The sequence below is a fragment of the Triticum dicoccoides genome, chromosome 7A (genome assembly GCF_002162155.2).
Source record: "Triticum dicoccoides isolate Atlit2015 ecotype Zavitan chromosome 7A, WEW_v2.0, whole genome shotgun sequence".
In the NCBI taxonomy this organism is placed as follows: domain Eukaryota; kingdom Viridiplantae; phylum Streptophyta; class Magnoliopsida; order Poales; family Poaceae; genus Triticum; species Triticum dicoccoides.
In genome coordinates, this window is record NC_041392.1 from 54122565 (window position 1) to 54143514 (window position 20950).

At 45.0% G+C, this 20950-nt stretch overlaps 3 protein-coding genes across 5 annotated transcripts; 2 read left to right on the forward strand and 1 right to left on the reverse strand.

Moving 5' to 3' along the window:
• The first annotated feature begins 23 nt into the window (after positions 1 to 23).
• On the forward strand, positions 24 to 3452 carry LOC119332771 (pre-mRNA splicing factor SR-like 1). Of its 3 annotated transcripts, none has more exons than XR_005161144.1 (4): positions 24 to 336; positions 459 to 539; positions 1194 to 1265; positions 2432 to 2500. XR_005161144.1 is itself a non-coding variant. In XM_037605922.1 (4 exons), exons 1-4 carry the CDS (start codon positions 45 to 47, stop codon positions 3173 to 3175), a joined length of 1185 nt encoding a protein of 394 aa, XP_037461819.1. In that variant the 5' UTR covers positions 24 to 44; the 3' UTR covers positions 3176 to 3452. The 3 variants fall into 3 exon arrangements, 2 of the variants coding, with proteins under 2 accessions (XP_037461819.1, XP_037461820.1); XM_037605922.1 differs by having other exon boundaries at positions 24 to 332; positions 2432 to 3452; XM_037605923.1 differs by lacking the exon at positions 2432 to 2500 and having other exon boundaries at positions 1194 to 1329.
• Positions 3453 to 6514: 3062 nt separating this feature from the next.
• Positions 6515 to 8092, forward strand: LOC119333068. Its single transcript, XM_037606096.1, has 3 exons — positions 6515 to 6863; positions 6967 to 7113; positions 7433 to 8092. The coding sequence occupies exons 1-3, from the start codon at positions 6783 to 6785 to the stop codon at positions 8090 to 8092; spliced, it is 888 nt and encodes a 295-aa protein (XP_037461993.1). The 5' UTR covers positions 6515 to 6782.
• Positions 8093 to 17206: 9114 nt separating this feature from the next.
• Positions 17207 to 20603, reverse strand: LOC119333069 (pentatricopeptide repeat-containing protein At4g02750-like). Its single transcript, XM_037606097.1, has 3 exons — positions 18148 to 20603; positions 17973 to 18041; positions 17207 to 17748 (listed from the first exon to the last, which is right to left on the reverse strand). Exon 1 carries the CDS (start codon positions 20601 to 20603, stop codon positions 18303 to 18305), a length of 2301 nt encoding a protein of 766 aa, XP_037461994.1. The 3' UTR covers positions 17207 to 17748; positions 17973 to 18041; positions 18148 to 18302.
• Positions 20604 to 20950: the final 347 nt, after the last annotated feature.

A 20950-nucleotide genomic window follows, 5' to 3' on the forward strand; every position in this document is an offset into this window, starting at 1 on the left:
TGAGTCTGTGTGGTGTTTGGTTTCGCAGAGGAGGGTCCGGGAGGATGGAGCTGCAGACGTCGGGCCGGCCCATCGAGGTGCTCATGGAGAAGGTGCTGTCGATGAACATCGTCTCCTCGGACTACTTCAAGGAGCTCTACAAGATCAAGACTTACCACGAGGTCATCGACGAGATCTACAACCAGGTGGACCACGTCGAGCCCTGGATGACGGGCAACTGCCGCGGCCCCTCCACCGCCTTCTGCCTCCTCTACAAGCTCTTCACCATGAAGCTCACCGTCAACCAGATGCACGGCCTGCTCAAGCACCCGGACTCCCCCTACATCAGAGCTGTAAGTAAGGAATTATCCATCTTTTCTTGCCCGCTTTCCTAACGTTTATTTATCTTTCTGCTCTTTATGATTGTATATGTCTGATTTTATTTAGCTCTCATGGAATATAGTTACTTTTTGCAACAGATTGGGTTCCTGTACCTGCGTTATGCTGCGGACCCAAAGACCTTATGGACCTGGTATGAGCCCTACATTCAAGATGATGAGGTACTGTGTCGTCTGTGTTCGCTCTCCGCCTCTTTTGCGTTTGTTTCACCATAAATTAAGCAGCAATAGGCCAAGCTCTAGTTCCGATGACATGTTTTTGTTTATGTTGAAGTAAGTTTCAGACCTCAGTGTTGCTTTCAACAAAGTGTTGTGTTAACATGTGTAACATAAACAACGATCTTCTGTTTTTATGATGTGGCTGCTGTTTTTAAGAATAACGCTTGTGCAAACCTGAAGTGACTAGTAAACATATATTGCAAATGAAAGTTGGCACAACATATGGTTCTTCTGTTATCATCCATCGTGGACCAAGTAAAGGAGTTTATCTATGAATGAAATAAAGAAAAGCCCAAACAGTGAGCTGATGGAAGTGTGTGATCAGAAAGGTTTTTGCCAGATGGATAGTTCTCTGAATCAACCATGCCTGTACTAGAGAATAGAGATTACTTGCACTTATTAGTTGTTTCTTTATGACATAACGATCTGCACATGTATGAGCCTAATGCTTATCTGTGTGGATCAATGCGTGCAAATAGTTTGCCATGCCTGTTCTTCACATTTATGATTTTTTCTGATAAAATGGTTAATAATCCTTTTGCAGTTCTTTTGTAATGAACCATAGCTCACCTCTACATAATATGTGTTCTCTTTCAGGAGTTTTCCCCTGGATCCAATGGTAAAATGACAACTATGGGCGTTTATGTGCGTGATGTTATCCTTGGTCAGGTATATCTCTTAAACTATGCCCCCATTTTTTCCATTTGACTTAACTTTACTATAGAGCTGCTATTACAGTTTTCTATAGTTACCCAAGCACATCTGAGGACATACATGATTAACATACTATTTTCTGAGCCTAAGTGCAAATATCTGTTTGTTGAATCTCACCTGTTGATTTGGCATACTGAGCGGAAATTTCAATTGTGGAGTTGCTTTAAGAGGAGACATCTCTTCCACCAGTAACCACTTTGTAAAGGTTTGTCATGATATGTTACTCGAATGTTCTTTTCACTTTTGGCACTAGTGTTCCATATTTTCAACTGGTTGAAGTATTCATTGCACATAAAAATGATGTGTGCTTTTGAGATGCTTTACTCTGTTTCAGGCTATATGTCCTGTATTGTTTCTTTCTTGGCTTGAGATGCTATTGTTTCCCTTTCTGTCCATGCTTTATGCTTTGGAAAAGATCTATGGGCATATTTACCAAGAGAATCAAGTCCATTCCCATATAGAAAAAGGAGGTCCAGTGTGTAAGAATCTTATAACTGGAAGCTTTTGAACTTTGTTTTAGGATGCCTAAGTTCATGTAAAAAACTCTTGACTGGTTGGCTCCCACATTCATTCAGTCAGGATTCTGTGATATTTTGGTATAATGGATAGCATGTCCAATAGTTTATAGATCTTATTGCGTATGCAAGCTAGAAGGAAATTATTGCCATATTGAGTTGCTAGTGTTTTGGTTGAGTTAAGACAGTTGGTAAACTCCTTGGTTTGATCAGCTGTTACTGTTTGGTGGGTGAGTCCTTTGATTCTTACAGTCTAGCTGATACAGCAATGGATATCTGTCTCAGTTGGCACGAAGCACTAGCAGTCATTTGACTTGTTCTTATTTTGGCCACAAAAAAAAACACTTAAGTTTTTTTTTTGTCACGGTTTGCCACAATAACTGAGAACACCTCAGCCCTAGCCTAGACGCTCGTATGCCAAATACAACAGAACAAATTAACCTCATAATCATACTCTGTTACCACTCTATGTTTCTTGACAAGTTATATGTTATCGTATCCGTCTAGTATTTCCTTTCCAGGCCATTATTCGAGTAGCTTGAAATGAAAAATAGCATTCACACGTTTGGTAAACTAAATTTCCTTGTCGTTTATTGTTTCTTGCAGTACTACTTCGACAGTCTTCTTCCACGAGTGCCTCTCCTAATTCTGCGACAGGTTACTGCCCATCTTGAGAAAATGAAGCTCCCAACAAAGCAGTCAGGGATAACTGGGGATTCTAGCCGCCTTGGTTCAGATGATACTGCCCGGCGGCCTCCTTCAGTGAAGGCTTCTCTGTCGGTCTCTTTTGGTCAGCGTGCTCCACACCGTGCATCCACAAGGGATTCATCCCCAGTCCGAAAGACATTGCCATCTGTACGAGAAAGGGAAAGGAGTCATGATGGCGGTCATGCCAAATCTCCACCCAGGAAGCACCGAAGTCAGAGTCGTGAGCGCAGCCGTGACATTGAGAGGGACCGTTCAGATCGCGATCGTGGTAGGTACAAGGATAGGGAGCATGGTCGGCACAGCCGTGATAACAGAGACCGTGACTACCGCCGCTCGAGCTATTCTGATAGGGATGTCGAGAGGCGGGGCCATGAAAGGAGGGATAGGGACTCCGACAGAAATGGGCGTTCGAGTGGCCGCAGAAGCAGGAGCAGGAGCAGGAGTCCAAGCCGTGGCAGAACCAACGGGGACAGCCATCGCTCCAGTCCGTTTGGTAAAGCGCCGGAGCCATCCAACCTGGCGAAGCTGAAGGATCTGTACGGTGACGCCACAAACGCAAAGGACGACGCCGGCGATGATAGAGCCCGCAGGGATTCCGGAACTGAAGAGGTGATCAGATTGGGAGGCGCCAGGTGGAGGTGACTGCCAGAAGCCGAAAACCATGGGGATTCTATTCTGGTTGTACTAGCATTGCTATACACTGCGGGCGATGCGCAGCAGCAGTCAATGGGTTTCGTCTCCCCTGCGATCTCTGCCTTCCCTAGGGAAAAGTGCCTCCGACTAGGGTGTACAACGCAAAATCTGTTGACCGGCTAAGCAATTTAGTGGTGATTCAAGATAAATTGTTCACTTTGGATAGCCATGTTCTGTATCTGATATATGATTTATGTGTTGAGCTCAAACAAACATTTGCTTCTTTGCTTGTCTTGTCTGTGACTGATATGCAGCGCCCGTACAGTCGATGTGTTAGACACGTACAGCGCAATGAAAACAAACTGGTTTTTTCTTTAGCACCGGTCTTTTGTGTGGCACATATGCTTAACTAGGCACCTCTGCTATAGAAATAACTACTCCTTCCGTCTCATAATATAAAAGCGCTTTTTACACTACACTAGTATAAAAAGCGATGTCTCATAATATAAAAGCGCTTTTTACACTACACTAGTATAAAAAGCGCTCTTATATTATGGGACAGAGGGAGTAGCGTTTAAGCACAATATGTTTCATTTTTACAAGCACCATTCTATGTATGCCTTGCATGCTCCCTTCGTCCCACAACATAAAATGTTTTCTGAAGCTATGTTAGCTTAAAAAACATCTTACAATATAAAATGTTTTCTGAAGCTATGTTAGCTTAAAAACATCTTATATTGCGTGTCATAGGAGTGCCTTGGTACTTGCGTGTTTTAAATGAAAAAATGGGTAGGAAATTACCCAATTTATACATTAAACGACAAAAAATGGCCTTGGATAAATAAAAGAGGCATGATAAATGCCTGGCGCTTATATATCCTTGATAATTGTTGCCAACCTCCTCAATTGTAAAGTAGGAAAGTTCCCTCTAACTTACCTTGGCCTCCTTATCTCTGACCGCAAGCTTCGCATCACCGACTAGGAACCTCTTTGTGCTACGGTTAGCAAGAGGGTTGGGCCGTGGCGTGGCAAGTTTATGTCATCGGGTGCTAGACTTACGCTTAAGGATTCTAGCTTATCGTCGCTCCTGATGTTCACGATGGGCCTTTTTCTTTTGGCTAACGGCGTGCATGCCAAGTTGGACACTCCCTACTCCAAGTTCTTTTGGAAAGGAGCTGGAGTAAAGCGCAAATACCACTTGATCAAATGGGCGGCAATATGCAGGCCCAAAAAATTTGGGAGCTTGGGCATTACTAACACTAAAACTAAAAGTTTGGTAAGGAGGGCTATGTACATAGTTTTAGTTTTGTACATAGCCCTCCTTACCAAATGGATCTGGAAGCTCTCCGAAAACGTGTCGGGGCTTTGGGCAGAGCTTCTCAAGGCAAAATATTTTCCCAACGTATCCCTTTTTGAAGCCACGAGTAGGGGCTCGTTCTTTTGGAATGCAATCCCAAAAAATAAAACTTGCCTTTCCCTTGGGCGCACGTTTTTCCCTGGACAATGGTAGGTATGTTCGTTTCTAGCTTGATAGCTGATGTGGGGATTCACCTTTATGGCAGGAGTACCGTAGCCTATTTTGGTTGGCTGTGCAGCCAAGCATTTCGGTCACCGAAGCTTGCGTTTCAAGTCAGCCTGGCATTTGTCGGCCTTGGGGCAGTTTTCGGTCAAGTCCTTGTACGAGAAGGCCTCCTCTTTCCCATTGTTATTGCCAGTGAGACACCTATGGAAAGTTGCGGTCCCGCTTAAAGTAAAAATCTTTCTTTAGCAATTGTTTCACAATCGTTTGCCTACTTCCGATAAAATTGCCAAGCGAAATGGACCCTCAATCGGTCATTGTACTATCTGTGCAGTGATGGAAGACGCGAACCACGCGTTTTTCTGTTGTGCTATAGTCATATTTGCATGGAGTGTCGTCCGTGAAGCTTGTAGACTAGACAAGAATCCTCGGTCCTCTTGGGACTTGGTCCAACTCCTTTCTCCCTTTCCTTTTTTTTTGAGCATCAGTACAGACACAAGCGCTCATATACACGCGCATACACTCACCCTTATAAATGCACACACACCCTACCCCTACGAGCACCTCCGAGAGACTGAGCCGGCATATCATCTTGAAATTTACGAAGTCACCGTAGGCGCCTCGTCGTCGACGGAAACGTCTCCTCCCACTGAAAGCGTATCGCCGGAAATCCTGAAATAAATCCAGGAATAATGCGAGCACCAGGATTTGAACCCTGGTGGGTTGGGGATACCACTGTCCACCTAATCAACTCAACCACAGGTTGATTCGCCTTTTCTCCCCTTCCTGGAGGGTGGAAATCGTGTTATGTGGATGTGCGTAGGGGCGCTTTTTTTTGTATTTGTGGAAGATTCGTAACAAGTTTACTATTGAAGCTGTTTTCCCTTTGCACCCGGCTAACTGCCCATTCCAAACTAATCTCTATATGCAGCAGTGGCGGCCGCTGGGGAAGGCAAGAGACAGTGAGCAGACGGAGATGGCGACCGGCAAACTTCGTCAGGTTTACACCATGGCTAGGTCGACCATCGAAGCTTAGGGAAGCTCTTTTATTTTGGATTCCGCTATGAGGCTGCGTGCTCTTCGAGGTCTGATGCCTCTCGCTTTGTTACCTCAGTCTGTTTGTGACTTATGACTACGCTGGTTCTGTTAGTATGTTGGATCTTGGATGCAGTCGTTCTAAAATTTTTTACTAGTGTAGTCGACGAGTGAAGTTTGGCCGCCAATAGGAGACATCCATCTCGTAGGGGAAGAAGACGAGCACGTCCCCGGGCGGGATCTTGCAAACCCCGCGGACCCTCCTGGCCGCCAGCTCGAGCATGAAGTACCACGACGGTGAGGGCCCCTCCGCTCCCGGCATCCGCACGAAGACGTAGCCGCTCCGCTTGTCTCGCCAAACCACCGCAGCTCCAGCCGCTCGCTCCACTGCCCAGCTGGCCGCCGGATGCTCTCCGGCTGGACCAGGACCTGCTTGGACCAGCCTCCGCCCTCGCGGGAGCCAGACAGCGTCCAGAGTGATATCTCCAGCCCGGTGGCGACGAGCAGTCCCGGCTGCCTCGCGTGGCCGCCGTCGGACACCAGGAGGACTTCCTCGGGTCCGCGCCCACGCAGTGCCTCGCCGCAGTGACCGTCGATCTTAGTGACGGACGCCTGGAGCGGCGCGTGTGACAACTTGAGGACGAAGTGGCACTCGACCGACCTGCACAGCCAGTGGGTGTCACCTTGGAGAACGGAGTTAATTGCACAGAAGTACCACAATTCAGGCATCACATGCAGATTGGTACCACGATTGCTAATTTTTGCGTGTCAGTACCAACATTAGTCCAAATTTTTGCAAATTGGACTAAAACGCGTATTTATACGTATTGACGCCCGATCCGACAGGTCGGGCCCACCCGTCAGGTGCCACGCTGGCCAATCGGCGCGTGCCCGCGTGCTGACTAGGACGAGCCGGTGCGCTGCTGTCCTAACCGGCCCGGTCGCACCAGCTCCAGTCCGGCCGCACCATTCCCCTCCCCCTCCTCCTCCTCGCTCGTTTCCTCCATCGCCGCCGACCGCGTCCCGACAGCCGGCCGGCCGCCGCACCGCCCCGCCGTCGCCATGGTTTTGGAGGACGAAAGCAGCGACGACCATTCTAGCCCCCCGTACATGCATTCTTCCTCCACAGACGGTCTGAACGAGGTCAGTACAGGGTTAGGGTTAGGGTTTCATATTTGGGATTTCTTGATTTGGTTGATTTCGCTAGGTTTTGATTTGGCCATTGTCTTTGTGCGAGCTTCTGCAGGTTCCTTTCACCATTGAAGATCCAGATTACAAGGGGCTTGAGCTGGATGTGATGTGTCCATGTGAGAAGCACGGCATGGCATCTGAGAGGCTTGTTGCCTTTGAAGGAACAGACACAGGCAGGAGGTTTTTAGCATGTGCACAGTCGGTATGTATTGTAGGATTGTAGGCATACTGATTTTTTTTCTTACTTGGTCAGTGCCATATTGAACTCTGTTTGCTGGAGTACTCTGCTTGGTGTCAACATTTTGATTCATAGTGGTTAGAGTAGCGTATTTAGGTGAAGCATGAGTATATTTTGCATTAGAACAATGGCTGAACCTAGTCAGTCAGCTACTCAAGTGGTTGCTCCTCTTGTTAAATTTAGTGGTCTGATGCTAAATTTAGACATTCTTTTTGGCAACTGCAGTGATTTTGTGTAATTACTTGCTGTATGAACTGTTTTGTTGTTGTTATTGTTTTTGCAGGAAGGTAGCAATTGTGGCTTTGTTGAATGGGTTGATCACCAGTGGCCCCCAACAATGCAGAATGCATTGTTGAAGCTATGGGCAATGGTTGAAGATGCCAAAAGTGCTAGGGTGAATGACAATCTTGAGAATTCTTTCACTATCCACCATCTGACAGAAGAGAAGAACAAGCTGGAGGCCAACTATGACAAGCTAGTCCAAGATGTGCATGAGCTGATGAACTTCCAGGAAGATAAGGTGGTGGATTTCAGGCATCTGCAGTCTGCCATTATATATCAGCAGGAGGTAAGAAAAGAACTGACTGATGATATGAAGGCAAAGATGGCAAAGAAAGATGCAGAGACCCAGCAACTTACTCAGAAGTATGAGGTGCTGCTCAACCTGACAAGAGCTCAAGCAACAGTCATTCAGAACTTGAAGTTGAACAAAATGAAAGAGAAGCAAGTGCTTACTGAAGCTAGTATGAATTTGGAGCTGAAGAATGCAGAGCTAACTAAGTGTCAAGAGAAGCTCACCCAAAAGAAGCTAGAGTTGAAGCTTCAGGTTGCTGATCTGCTTAAGGGAAATAAAAAGCATATTGAAGAGAAGTGGCAGTTAGAGTTTCAGAATGAAAAGTTGAAGGAGAAGTTCAGGGGGATTCAAGCCATCTTGGAGAAGTGAAGAAGATGAAATGAGATTAGTGGCATTGCTGACCTTTTGGGAATGATGGTTGTGTAATGACCTAGCATCTAGGAACTAATGTTGTGTACTGTATGCTTGTACTAATGGTGAACTATGGTTGTGTATGTATGTAGTAGTTATGCTATTCATCCTTTTGTGAGAAAAGGATGAACTATGCATTTGAAGTGGAACTCCTCTATGTATTGTGAACAATGGTTATGTATTGCTATGTATGGATCAGTTTCTTATTATGTATGGTTATGTATTGCTATGGTTATGCTGATTATGTAGATTGTACATTATGACAATGTTGCAGCAAACCAGACAGTACATTGCAATAAAAGAGGAACAAGACTCACTAAATCTCATTGCATCAGAAGATAACTTCACTGATCCATTACAACTTGATCCATTACAACTTGGCTACAACTGAAGCAACTAACTAACTTAATATCTTGCCTGCAACTAAGCCAAGCACAAATATAGTGAAAAGAAACAACACATTGTGAAATTTGGCCCTAATCCCTGCAATCTCTGCATTCTTCTCTCTGAGTTGAGTTTGCAGAGACAGAAACATGGCCTCCCTTGTGCCATCATCTTCACTTGGAGTCAGGATTGGAAATTGATCTTCAGATCTAGCAACAGTTGCACCTTTAAGCCTCCATACTTCATCACGCAGATCCCCAATGAGCTCACTCCAGAATGTGGGCAATGGATCATCATGCTATTGCACAAATCCACAGCCACCGTGCTATTAAGATACACAAGCAAATTCACCATGCTGCCAAAAATTATTGCACAGAAGAAAGAGGAAGAAAATTAGGGAAAAAACAGCACTCACCATAGCATCCACGCAGCTGTAGTACCTCCTACCAGGGTTCTGCCTGCTCCAGGAGATCCATCTTGGCGCCTTCCTCGGAGTTGAACAGTGGCACATCACTGGAGGCTCGTATGCCATTGGGTTCTCGCGGTAGCGCACCGGCGAGCGCGACTCCTCCCCCCTCCTTCCTGCAGCTCGACGAAATCCGGGAGCGGACCCGGCACTGGACGACCACGACATCTCTCCGCCGCCGGCCCCAGTCAGCGCCTCGCCTCTGAGATTTGTCCTTGGCTGCGCGGATGAACCCTAGTTTCGTCCCCACACTGCTGTGAGATCTTGTGCTGTCACACTTTAATAGTAGGAAAGGTGGATGGCCCACATGTCAGAATCCCCAAATGTGGTACTGCATGTTATGTGATGCCCCAATATTGGTACTGACATGCAACAGCTAGCGGCAGAATTGGTACTGATTTGTCACAATAATCTGCAAATGTGGTACTGATTTGTCACAATCAACTCTCATTACCAGCATCCAGTAGCAAGTTCAGATAACCAACTAAAGTTCAACATTCAGATAATCACCTAAAGTTCAACCACATATCCATCCAGTTCAACATTACAAGCATCAAGTTCAACATTACTAGAGTACTCCACCAGTACTCCACCTCAAGCATCAAGTTTAACCAAAATAACACCACAATATTTGACATTACATGGCTCCTCCACCTCCCATGCTAGCAGTGAAGTAGGACATCCATCCAGTGTGTGTGCCATCAGTAGGAATGTCAGCATATTGCCTTGGGGCAATGAATGGCATTGGAGCACCTCTTCCAGCTCTTCCTCTGCCTCTGCCAGCTCCTCTTCCAGATGGTGGTGGTGTAGTAGAAGTAGCAGCTCCTCTTCCTCTGCCAGCTCCTCTTCCTCTTCCAGATGATGGTGTTGTAGTAGAAGTAGCAGCTCCTCTTCCTCTGCCAGCTCCTCTTCTTGCAGATGATGGTGGTGTAGGAGCAGAAGCAGCAGGTCTTGGTTGTCTTGCTGTTGGTGCAGTAGAAGGACCAGGAGCTCTTGGCTGTGAGGTACTTGGATTAGCCTTGCAAAGAAAAGGAAACAGTTAATAATGCTAGAAAGAAATGTACAAGAAAGAAACACATTAGTATATTTGAAGGTGAAAAATTATTACCACATGCTTATTCTTCCTCAAAGCTAGCTCAGGCTTCAACTGTTTAAGACAGTTTGTGTACCTATGCCCTTGGAGACCACAATTGCCACATGTTATGGTCCCCATTCTTGAAGTTTCTTTTGGCTTTGGTACTTCAAATTTGCCCTTGATCCTCTTTTCTTTCCTTCTTCCTCTCTTGATTTTGAATGCAGGTGGTTCTATGTCTGGACCAGGGGTCCTTGTCCAATCATGCTCACCAGGCACAGGAAAGATCATTGGTTCATAAGCTGCAGCATAAAAATCTTTCTTGAAGAATTTGCTGACATAATCCTCTGGTTTCCTTTTAGCCTTGTTTATTGCAGAGATGGCATGGTTGCAAGGTATGCCACTAAGGTCCCACTTCCTGCATCCACAAGTCTCAAGTTCCAGGTTGACAGCATGTGTTTGCTGCCCACTTGTAACTTGCCATAAGTTGACCCCTACCTGTATTGGCTTGCAGTATCTGGCCCTCTCCTTCTCAATCTCTAGCTTCTCACTGTAATGAGGTGTTATCTCCCATCTTGCTTCCTTTACACTCTCTCTCTTCATGTGCCACCTCACCATCTGCTTATCTTTTATCCCATCACACATTGTCCTTATAGGTTTTCTCCTAACATCTAGAATGTACTTGTTGAACACCTCTGACAAGTTGTTCACTACCAAGTCAGTCTTGCAGTTTGTGTCAAATGCATGCCTTGCCCATGTTTTTTTTGGTATTGCAGTAAGCCACTCCCAAGCTTCCTCACTTTCAGCTCTAAGATCATTCATTGCAATATTAAATTTGTGTTCATTGTAGGCATAGCTAGCATTATCCATGCACTTCTTAAGATCTTCACCCCTAAACCCAGCATTTTGGAAATTTGCATATAAATGTCTAAGGCAGAATCTTTGGTTGCAACTTGGAAACACAGCATTCACTGCATTCAATAACCCCTGACACAAACAATTTAACAAGTCTAAGAAACAATTTAAAAATCTAAGCTAATGCAAACACTTGTTCAAAACAGAATGAAATATGCAAACACATACCTTTTGTCTATCTGACATTATAGTATAACTTCCAAACTTGCCCACTTCTCCCCCTAGGCATATTTTCAGTTGGTGTAGAAACCAACACCAACTCTGAGTGTCCTCTTGACCAACTATGCCAAATGCCAGTGGATATATGTTGTTGTTGCCATCTCTACCAGTGGCAGCAAGTAGTTGAGCACCTGTAGTGAGCTTAATGAAGCATCCATCAACACCTGCATAATCAACATTTCCAAGTGAGATACAATATGGAGTACTCTACAATATGTAAATGGTTCACACAAGGTTCAAGAACTAACCAATGAAAGGCCTACACCCATTGAGAAACCCCTCCCTTGCTCCATTAAGGCAAAAAAACATGGCATGGAATCTTGGGCCTGGGTGGGGTATTTTTGCATTAGGTACTGGAGTAACAGTACTGACTATTACTCTACTCCCAGGGTTTGTGTCCATGACAGTCTGAGCATAGTCTTTAAGCCTAGGATATTGCTTCCTGTGATCTCCTAACACAGCATCAATAGCTATGTTCTTTGCCCTATATGCCATGCACTTGGGCACATCTACACCATATTTTTCATTGCATGCATCAATTATAGTCTGAATACCAGTAGTTATATCAGATCTAAAGAGATGCTCATATTTCTGTGCTAGCCACTTAGCACTAACCCTGGTGGTCTCAGTGGTACTAGGGCAAGTGTGCTCTAGTCTCATCTTCTTAATTACAAATGTTTTCTCCCCTTTTATAACTGCTGCCACCATTAAGAACTGGCATTTTTTATCTGTACACTCAACAATTATCCTCTGATCTGAATTCCTGTGATACCTGAAATTCCTGGCCTGGGTGATGTGCAAATTCAACAAAGCTTCTCTGAATTGATGCTGATCCCTAAAACACAACTTCATACACAGTTGCTCATGTGGTTGCTCCATTTTCTCATTGTACCACTTCCTAGGAGGCCTTTTCTTTGCCCTACTGTTCCTTTTCTTTTGTAGGACAAAAGAGAGTGGCTGAAAACCATCATCATCACTCTCCCTCAACAACCCCTCCTCTTCTTCATCTGATGATGGTCTGAAATCAGGTTCAACCTCTGGTAGCTCACTACAATGTGACCTAGTGGTTGGGCCTCTTCTAACTGGCAGCTTCTGCTTCTTCTTTACAGGTTCAACTATAGTTTCTTCTTCTTGTTCAAAAGTCCTATCTTCCTCTACCTCAAATGGGTCCTCAACTTCAGTGTCACCCTCATAATGCAGCATTTCTTCCTCTTCTGATTGATCATCATCTGATTCTTCCTCTTGTACTTCTAGCTCTCTCTGCCTCTTTCCCTCTTCCACCTCTACATCTTCTTCATCAACCATGTAATTAGGGTAACTTCCAATTTGACCATCCTCATCAGAGGAATCACTGTCCTCATAAGCCTCAAATCCTTGATATCCCTCTTCTTCTTCTTCCAAAACTGCGTTGCATTTCTGCTTTCTTGTGTGCAAACACCAGCAGGAGCAACAGGGTGATGTGTGCTACATTGACTCTCAAAGACTACTCCTTCCTGATCAACAGCTAAGATAGGAGGCTCACTCAGATCATAAACAACAGGATCTTGGTACACCACAGTGGACAAGTCTGGCTTTTCAAAATGCTGCCTCTCAAAATCAGTATCAGGGGGTGGACAAGCCCTGACTAGCAAATTAAGCACCAATTTGTCCTGGATCTTCCTCTTTATCATCTGTAATTCTGCATGACTGTCTACCAAATCCAGCCCTTTCTCTCCTAAAGATGGATTTTCAATGTGAAACAAACAATCATATGCATTAAATCCTTGGGTTTCCATCACTGCAACCAAATTCAGATAAGTAATATCTGAACGACACAGCTTCATCTCCAATGGTTCTCTTGCATCAAAATGGCTCCTTACTTGCCAAATGTCTTCATCCAAACTACAGAAAAAGATTAAATTTCATTTATTCATTATAATTACTCTTAATTTGGAGAGCAACAGCACAGTACATTACAATTTAAAGTAACCTGTAAGTCTATTATTTACTAATTTAGCACAAAAGCAAATTTTGGAGAGCAACAGTAAAGTACAAAACAACTTAAATTACAGTACCAGACAGTACAGAACAATTTGGAGAGCCACAGTAATTGAACTAAATTGAGAGTGCAATACACTATGTTACTAGGTTAGTCTAGTCACTTCAATTGGATAAAACCTAATCCCCAACTAGATAAAGCAGAAGATGAACAAACCCTAAAAATGCCCAATTGGATGAATCAGAGGAGTAGGACAAGGGTACTTACAGCACGCCGCCAAGTCCATGCGTCAACTCATGGCTGCTGCTAGGGTTCGCCACCCACTGATGCGCCAACTGCAACCGCTGCTCCATGGTGAGTAACATCGACTCCTCGTCGTCGGTCGAGTACGCGGAGCTGGACTCGTCGCCGCCATCCCCGTCGACGCCAACCGTTCCGCTAGGAGGCCAGAACGGCATCTCTCCGACGCCGTGGACGCCCTCGCCGACGCCGTGGACGCCCTCGCCGCAGACTGGCGGAATCGCCGACGCCATGGACTAGGGTTCGAGCGAGGAGGAGGAGGGGGAGGGGAATGGTGCGGCCGGACTGGAGCTGGTGCGACCGGGCCGGTTAGGACAGCAGCGCACCGGCTCGTCCTAGTCAGCACGCGGGCACGCGCCGATTGGCCAGCGTGGCACCTGACGGGTGGGCCCGACCTGTCGGATCGGGCGTCAATACGTATAAATACGCGTTTTAGTCCAATTTGCAAAAATTTGGACCAATGTTGGTACTGACACGCAAAAATTAGCAATCGTGGTACCAATCTGCATGTGATGCCTGAATTGTGGTACTTCTGTGCAATTAACTCTGGAGAACGACTGGAGGGTGCAGGAGCGCGGCATCCTGAGGGCACGGAGCGACCGCGGTCTCGGCGATGGCTTGCCACAGCCTGGCGTGCTCGGCCGGCGAGAAGGCCTGGGTCTTTAGGTGACCTGAAGACAACTCCGCGGCGAGCAGGCGGTAGCGGCGGCCGTCGCCGGTGAGCAGGACGAACGACTGGGCATTGATCCCAGGTGGCCCAAAGCAGTGGATGTAGCCCGTCATAGGGTCGAACACACAGGCGCCCGCCGGTTCAGTCTCGGGGGTGGCGTCGGAGCGGAGGGCGACGAGGCCGTGCCGCGCTGCCAGGACGGGGTGGTAGAAGTCGAAGAGGGTGGTGTACTTGGACAGAAAGGAGCGGAACGGCTCGGGGGGCGGCTCCTTGGAGCGGCCGGGGACGACGAACCGCGGGTGCTCGTCCGCCGCCGCGCGCAGGTTCTGGATGAACAGGCCGGGGACGAGGAACCGCGGGTGCTCGGCCGCCGCCGCGCGCAGGTTCTGGATGAACATGCCGCGGAACAGCGCGGGCACGAACCGGTCGGCGCCTCGGAGGCGGAGCGGGGAGAGGAAAGCCGGGTCGGCAATCTGGCGCCGAAGGGCCTTGCATGTGGCGGCGCAGCGCACGAGGGTGACGGGGTCGGAGCGCGCCGCGATCTCGAGCAGGAGGTCCGCCGGGAGGATCGAGGAAGACATTGACATGTTGGATGGTTCCATGTTGTTTTTTCTCTTTTTGAGGGACGGTTCCATAGTTGATGAGATTGGTATTGTGTATGTATGCTAGAGGACGATACATACCTCTATATCGAGCGATTAGGGCCGACCCATTTCGGACTCCACCCAAACCTTTCTGCCTCCGGTTTTGGAAATGTTCCACGGGTTTCCACATGGTTTATTCCCGTTTTATTTTCTCTTCATTTTTTCTTTCCCTTTTTTCCAATTTCTTTTTTTCCTTTTTATGTTTTTCGGATTCCTTTTTTCCTTCTCATTCCTGTTTTATTTTCTTTCATTCTCGTTTTTTGTTTTTCAAAAGATGTTTGACAATTTAAAACATGTTCACCTTTCAAAAATGTATTCCTTTTTCATAAAATGTTCCAGTTATGTAAAATTCAGAAATTTAGAAAAGTCAGAAAGTACAAATTTATGTTCGCCTCTTACAAAAAATGTACAAAAATTCAAAAAACTTAATAATTTCAAAATTACCATAAAGTTTTGCATTTGCAAAAAAAAATCACAAATTTGAAAAATTTCGCTAATTTCAGGAAATGTTCCTGTTTTTCAAAATTTGTTCACAAATTCAAAAACAATATGTTTTATAAATTTTCCACAACTTCAGAAAATTTTCAGGCAATTTCATAAAATATTTGCTTTTTTGAAATCTGGAAATTGTTTTTGTTTTTTAAAAGAATTTTTGGAAATTGCATAAATTGCTCGTAGTTTTGAAAAAATGTTCTCACTTCAAATGTTTGTCACAAATTCAAAATAGTTTCTAAGTATGTTCAAAAGTTTCACAAATGAATTGTTTTTCAAGAGTTTCATAAATTGTTCAGAATTTTACAAAAATGTCCCCGCTTGCAAATTTTGCTCACAAATTCGAAATGTGTTCTCTTTTTAAAAAAAAATTGTTCTCAATTCAAAAAATGTTTCACATGTTTCGAAGTTATTCACAAATTCAAACATTGTCCACCTTTTTCAAAATCAAAATCGCATTTGTCAAAATTATTCGGAGTTATAAATACTTGGAATTTTCAAGAAATGTTTTTAAAGAAAATAAGTAATATTCCAAACTGGCGCTGCTATTAATTCTTAAACTCTTCTCAAGACGTATTAGACGCATACCCTTACAAGCTTGTTTGGCTAGCTACGTTTGCTGGTGAGCAAATGGTCGCGAGTTCCATTCCAGCAATGTGCACTGCATTTTTGGCAGGGAGCTCCTAAATTGGCGCGTTCAAGGCTGTTCGCATGAGCCAGCCCACTAGCATCCTCGCTTGCTCCAAAATAACACCAAATGGTCTCTACTACCTAAAGACTGGTCGCTTGCTCAAAAAGAATAATCAGAAAATCCCAAAAAACGTAAAAATTCAAAAACAAAATCAGGAATTCATAAAAGTTCAACCATTTGAAAACACTCAAAAACGTTCATGAACTCAAAAATAGTTAATTATTTTGAAAAATCTTTCACCAATACGGAAAAATAGTTTGTGAATTCGAAAAAAGTTAATCAATTTTGAAGAAAAATTTCAATGATTTTTAAAAAAGTTTATCGATTTTGAAAAAAAAATCAAAAATTGTAAAAATAGATTTTCATCAATTATGATAAAAAGTTCATCAATTTTGAAAAACAGTTCAACGATTTTGTAAAAAGTTTGCAAACTTTTAAAAATAGCTCATCGATTTGAAAAAAAGTTTATAAATTTTGAAAAAAGATTATGAACTTTAACAAAAAGTTCATCAGTTCTAAAAAAGATTTATTGAATTTTTGAAAGATGTTTCATCGAATCTGAAAATAATCTGCATTATTAAAAAGAAAAAGAAAAAGGGGAAAGGGAAAAGGGAAAAAGGGAAATAACACAGAATAAACAAATAAGAAGAAGACCAGTCCAGGAAAAACAAAAAAAATCGGCTGGGAAGCTTCTGGAAGCTTGCCAAAACCGGAAAGGGATCTCTCTCGTGGCACCCATAGATGGGCCGGCCCAGGTAAGATGCCTTCAGCGCCAGTTAATGAATGGCACGTTAACGGGCCTGAAGGCATCAAATAGGAAATGCCACGTCAATGATCCGGGAATTGTTGGAAGTTGAGTGAGCGCCCTTCTATATTAGAGGGATACGTACGCGTTGCTGCGCGAGTTTCCAAAGCTTGCGACAGACTTGTAGCCAGCACGCGCGTCGCTCCTATGGTTCCTTTCTCATGCTCTCCTAGTCACCATGCATCATACACTCCCTCCATCCGAAAAAGGATGTCGCGTGTGTAATACAATGCTTATTTTTTTAAAGGCCCTCGTACACTCAAAGCTGTGAAACAAGGTCCCTATCTCCTTCCTTCATGCCCCGACCGTCGCCCCCTGCCACCCCGCGGCCGGCGACAGGTGAAAAACAAATGTTCTGCCATCAGATATATAAATAGTAAAACCGAAAAAATGAGTCCCACCACCTACTAAAATAAACGAGTGAATTAAACAAGGAGAGGCCATCACCGAGGATTTCATTTTTTTAGGCCGAGCAAATATAAACTGGGCTTTGGCCTGCCCAGCCTAGTACAAAGAACAACTAAGAAAAGAGAACCAGAAGGTCGAGAGCCAGCTTCCCGCAAAGAAAAGAAAAAAGGTCCAGGGTCATCCATCAGGCGAAGATCTTCTCCGGTGAGCGCCACGGCATGGACTTCCCTGGTGAAGCTCTGCTTCGCCTGAGCCTTAAAGCTGCGCCCTGCCATGTAGCGTGCGACGGTGACCGTCGCATTCCCTGTGCTCAGCCGGACAGTCATCATGATCCTTACTGCTGAGCAGTGTTTGCCGGTGTGGAGGGCAGAGGCCATTCAGTGGATGCCACACGGATTGGCTGGGTATTTTTGCAGACTCGGTTACATCCCACAGTCACCGCTCCTCCGAAATGCAGGGATGGAACTGATCATGTCTTTGGCCTGCGCCGCGCGTTCCATCCTCTGCTGACCAAACTCTTATTAGGCTGATTGAAAGGTTTCTGTTTTGGCAAAATTTGGCGCCGTATTCCTGGAAGAGGAACAACAAACCGATCACTGAAACTCTGGAGGACAAGACATGAATTCTTGTTAACAATCAAGATGAGATAGTATTTCAAGGTGCTTTTTTAAACAAAATTAAAAAGGAAGCTATTCTATACCGATCAACTGAAAAAAAAATTGTTGCACAGTTAGTCTACCTCTAAATGATGACAAACATTATATGTACAAGCATGCGATCCGATTGAATCGTACCTGACAGATGTGTTTCACGCTTCCAGGTTAACCCATCCACCAAGAGTCTGCCCTGAACTTTTAGACGTTCTACATAAGATGTGTAAACAAAAAGTTGTATCATCAGAACAATGCCTTAGATGCCAAAGTGAAGGTAATTACATGTGATATACGAGTAGTTTTTATAGAATTTTACCTGTTTGGTGGGAAATGTCCATATAAATGATCACGGGCTGCACCGTGGATATTGTCGTATATACCAGCTGTGCCTCACTGTATACAGCATAGTGTTTTGGTACCAGACTGACCTACCGTTGGTAAAATACAACAGCAGTGAATCATGCTGGGACACTAAATCCAGCTATAACCAACTTCTTTCTGAGTGGCAGTTCTCCTAATTTGACTTCGCAGACTATCAATCATACCCCATCTATTTGTTGATCCATGTACACTGATGAGGTGCAGATAAGGCATTTTAGTACCAGGATTTATGGCGATCAATTGGCTTGCCGCATGCTCTGCTAACTTATCATTGCCACTCAGTCTGCAACTGCTCAAGAGAGAGGTCCATATTGCTGAATCAGGTTCAAATGGCATTGACTTCACTAACCCTTCAGCCTCCTCAACCATGCCTCTCCTACAAAATAGATCAACCATGCAAGCATAGTGCGTTATATTAGGCACAATTCCATGATCACGTGTCATCGCATTGAAGAAATGTTTTGCTTCCTCCAAAAGACTCATGTGACTACATGCAGACAGTACACCAAGAAATGTGATATCATCAGGATCAACTTGTGCCCTCTTCATATTCTCGAACATTTCAATAGCATTTTCACCAAGGCTACTGAATGCATATCCATGAATTATTGTATTCCATGTAACCACATCTCTCTTACCCATCTGATCAAAAATATTCTGGGCTGCAACCATTTTGCCACATTTGCAATATAGGCTAATGAGTGAATTCTGAATTAGTAAACATAACTCGAGTCCAAGCTTGATAGTTGTGGCATGAAACTGCTGACCATGAACAATCATAGAATGGTGTGCAAAACAGCTTAAGAGGCTAGAAACAACTGACTCGCTTGGGCGCACATATGTTAATAGCATTTTCTTGTACATCCTAAGTGCATCATCAGTTAAACCATTTTGAGCGAGCCCGGTAATTAAACAGCTCCAAGTCACTGAATCATGAGAAGGTGATTCATTGAAGAGCCTGTAAGCTTCAGTAACCTTTCCTTGATGAAGAAAACCAGCTATCATTACATTGTAAGTGACAACAGTCCTCATGTGCATCCTATGAAAAAGGTCCAGTGCATCATCCAGATATCCTTCTTTCATGTATCCAAAGAGTAAAGATGTACAAGACATTGCATCTGTTTGGGGCATACTATAAAACATATCCCGTGCTTTATCTAGCATTCCGTTGTCTACAAACCATGACATCAAAGCAGTAGCTGCTTCCACATTCTTCTCAGGCATCCTTGAGTATAACTCAGTAGCATCAGTAATTCTTCCATCTCTGATATAGCCATTAATCATCGAGTTCCACGAGACCTTATCTCTTTCAGTCATGGAATCAAAAAGTTCTCTAGCCTCATCAATCTTGTCTGCATAAATATAGCCACATATGATGGCATTCCATGAACCGACATGCTTTCTGTCCAACTTATCAAACTCCAATTGTGCTTCATCGATGTCCAAGGAGTTACAGTACATCGCAACTAATGATGTCTCGATAATCAGGTCAAGAACAAATCCACACTTCACAGAAAACCCATGAATGCATCTGCCTCCTCCAATACTTTTCAGGCCAGCATAAGCATTCACAACCTTAACTAGAACCGCATTTGTGACTTCATCCCCATTCCTCATCAAACCTTTGAACAGTTCAATTGCCTCTCTGAATTGCTGATGGTGGACAAGCCCTCCTATGATGACACACCACGACACAGAATTCTTCATGGGCATCAAGTCAAACAGCTCTAATGCCAGGTCCACCTCGTGCACCGTAACATAGCCTTTTACCATGGCCGTCCAGGACACGACATTGCGACCGGACATCTGATCGAAAACCATGCGGGCGTCTGCTACCCGATGGTTCATCACGAGGCCTGATAGAAGAGCATTCCACAAGGCCACATTTGGAGCGTCGACACCGTCAAAGACCCGCTGCAGGCAGGCGAAAACCCCACAGCTGGCATACATGGTGACGAGTGAGGCGCCCACGAACACATTGCCCGTGGAGCAGGCCTTGAGCGCGAGGCCGTGGACGCATCGCCCCAGCTCCAGAGCCTCCAGCCGCGCGACGGCCGACAGCACGGTGGAGAAGGAGGTGTTGTCCGGCCTGAGCCTGCATCGCCTCAACTCCAGGAAGGCGTATGCAGCCTCCTGGTGCGCGCCCTCCCGCGCGTGCGCGGCCATGAGGGAGTTCCAGGACACCACATCGCGCCGCGGCATTCCGTCGAACACCTCTCGAGCGGCGCCCGGCCTGCCGGCCCTCAGGTGCGCGCCCATCAGCCTGTTCCCGGAAGCGATGCCCTCGTCGTGGGAGGAGCCACAGAGCGCGCGCGCCGCGTCCGCCAGCGAGTTGGTAGGCCGGGAGTCCACCGTCCCGAGGACGCCGGCGCGCCGCGCCGTGACACGCATGCTGAAGAACTCCTGCGGCGCTCGTAGCTGGCGCGAATAGCAGTGTGCTCCTTTTTTTTAGGGAACGGCTTCGTAAAACAGTTCTTCATGGACCACACTTGGCGCGGCCCACCAACAAGTAATATCTTTAAAAATAAATATAAATATATTAAAAATTATATTTTCTACTAAATTTATAAATCAGTTTTTAAATAGGAAAATATTATAGCTGCAAAAATAAATGTTCACGTACGTCATAATAAATGCTCCTATATTTAAAAGCTGTTGTTCACAAAATTAGAAAACAAATGTTCGCATGTGTGAAAATAAATGTTCTATATACTTCGGAAAAGCTGTTTTTCTAGAAA

Coding starts and splice junctions, on each gene's coding strand:
- LOC119332771 (XM_037605922.1), top strand. CDS start 45: ATGGAGCTGCAGACGTCGGGCCGGCCCATCGAGGTGCTCATGGAGAAG. Junction 333..458: donor ACTCCCCCTACATCAGAGCT/GTAAGTAAGGAA, acceptor TTTTTGCAACAG/ATTGGGTTCCTGTACCTGCG. Junction 1,266..2,431: donor GTGATGTTATCCTTGGTCAG/GTATATCTCTTA, acceptor TGTTTCTTGCAG/TACTACTTCGACAGTCTTCT.
- LOC119333068 (XM_037606096.1), top strand. CDS start 6,783: ATGGTTTTGGAGGACGAAAGCAGCGACGACCATTCTAGCCCCCCGTAC. Junction 6,864..6,966: donor CCACAGACGGTCTGAACGAG/GTCAGTACAGGG, acceptor GAGCTTCTGCAG/GTTCCTTTCACCATTGAAGA. Junction 7,114..7,432: donor TTTTAGCATGTGCACAGTCG/GTATGTATTGTA, acceptor TTGTTTTTGCAG/GAAGGTAGCAATTGTGGCTT.
- LOC119333069 (XM_037606097.1), bottom strand. CDS start 20,603: ATGCGTGTCACGGCGCGGCGCGCCGGCGTCCTCGGGACGGTGGACTCC.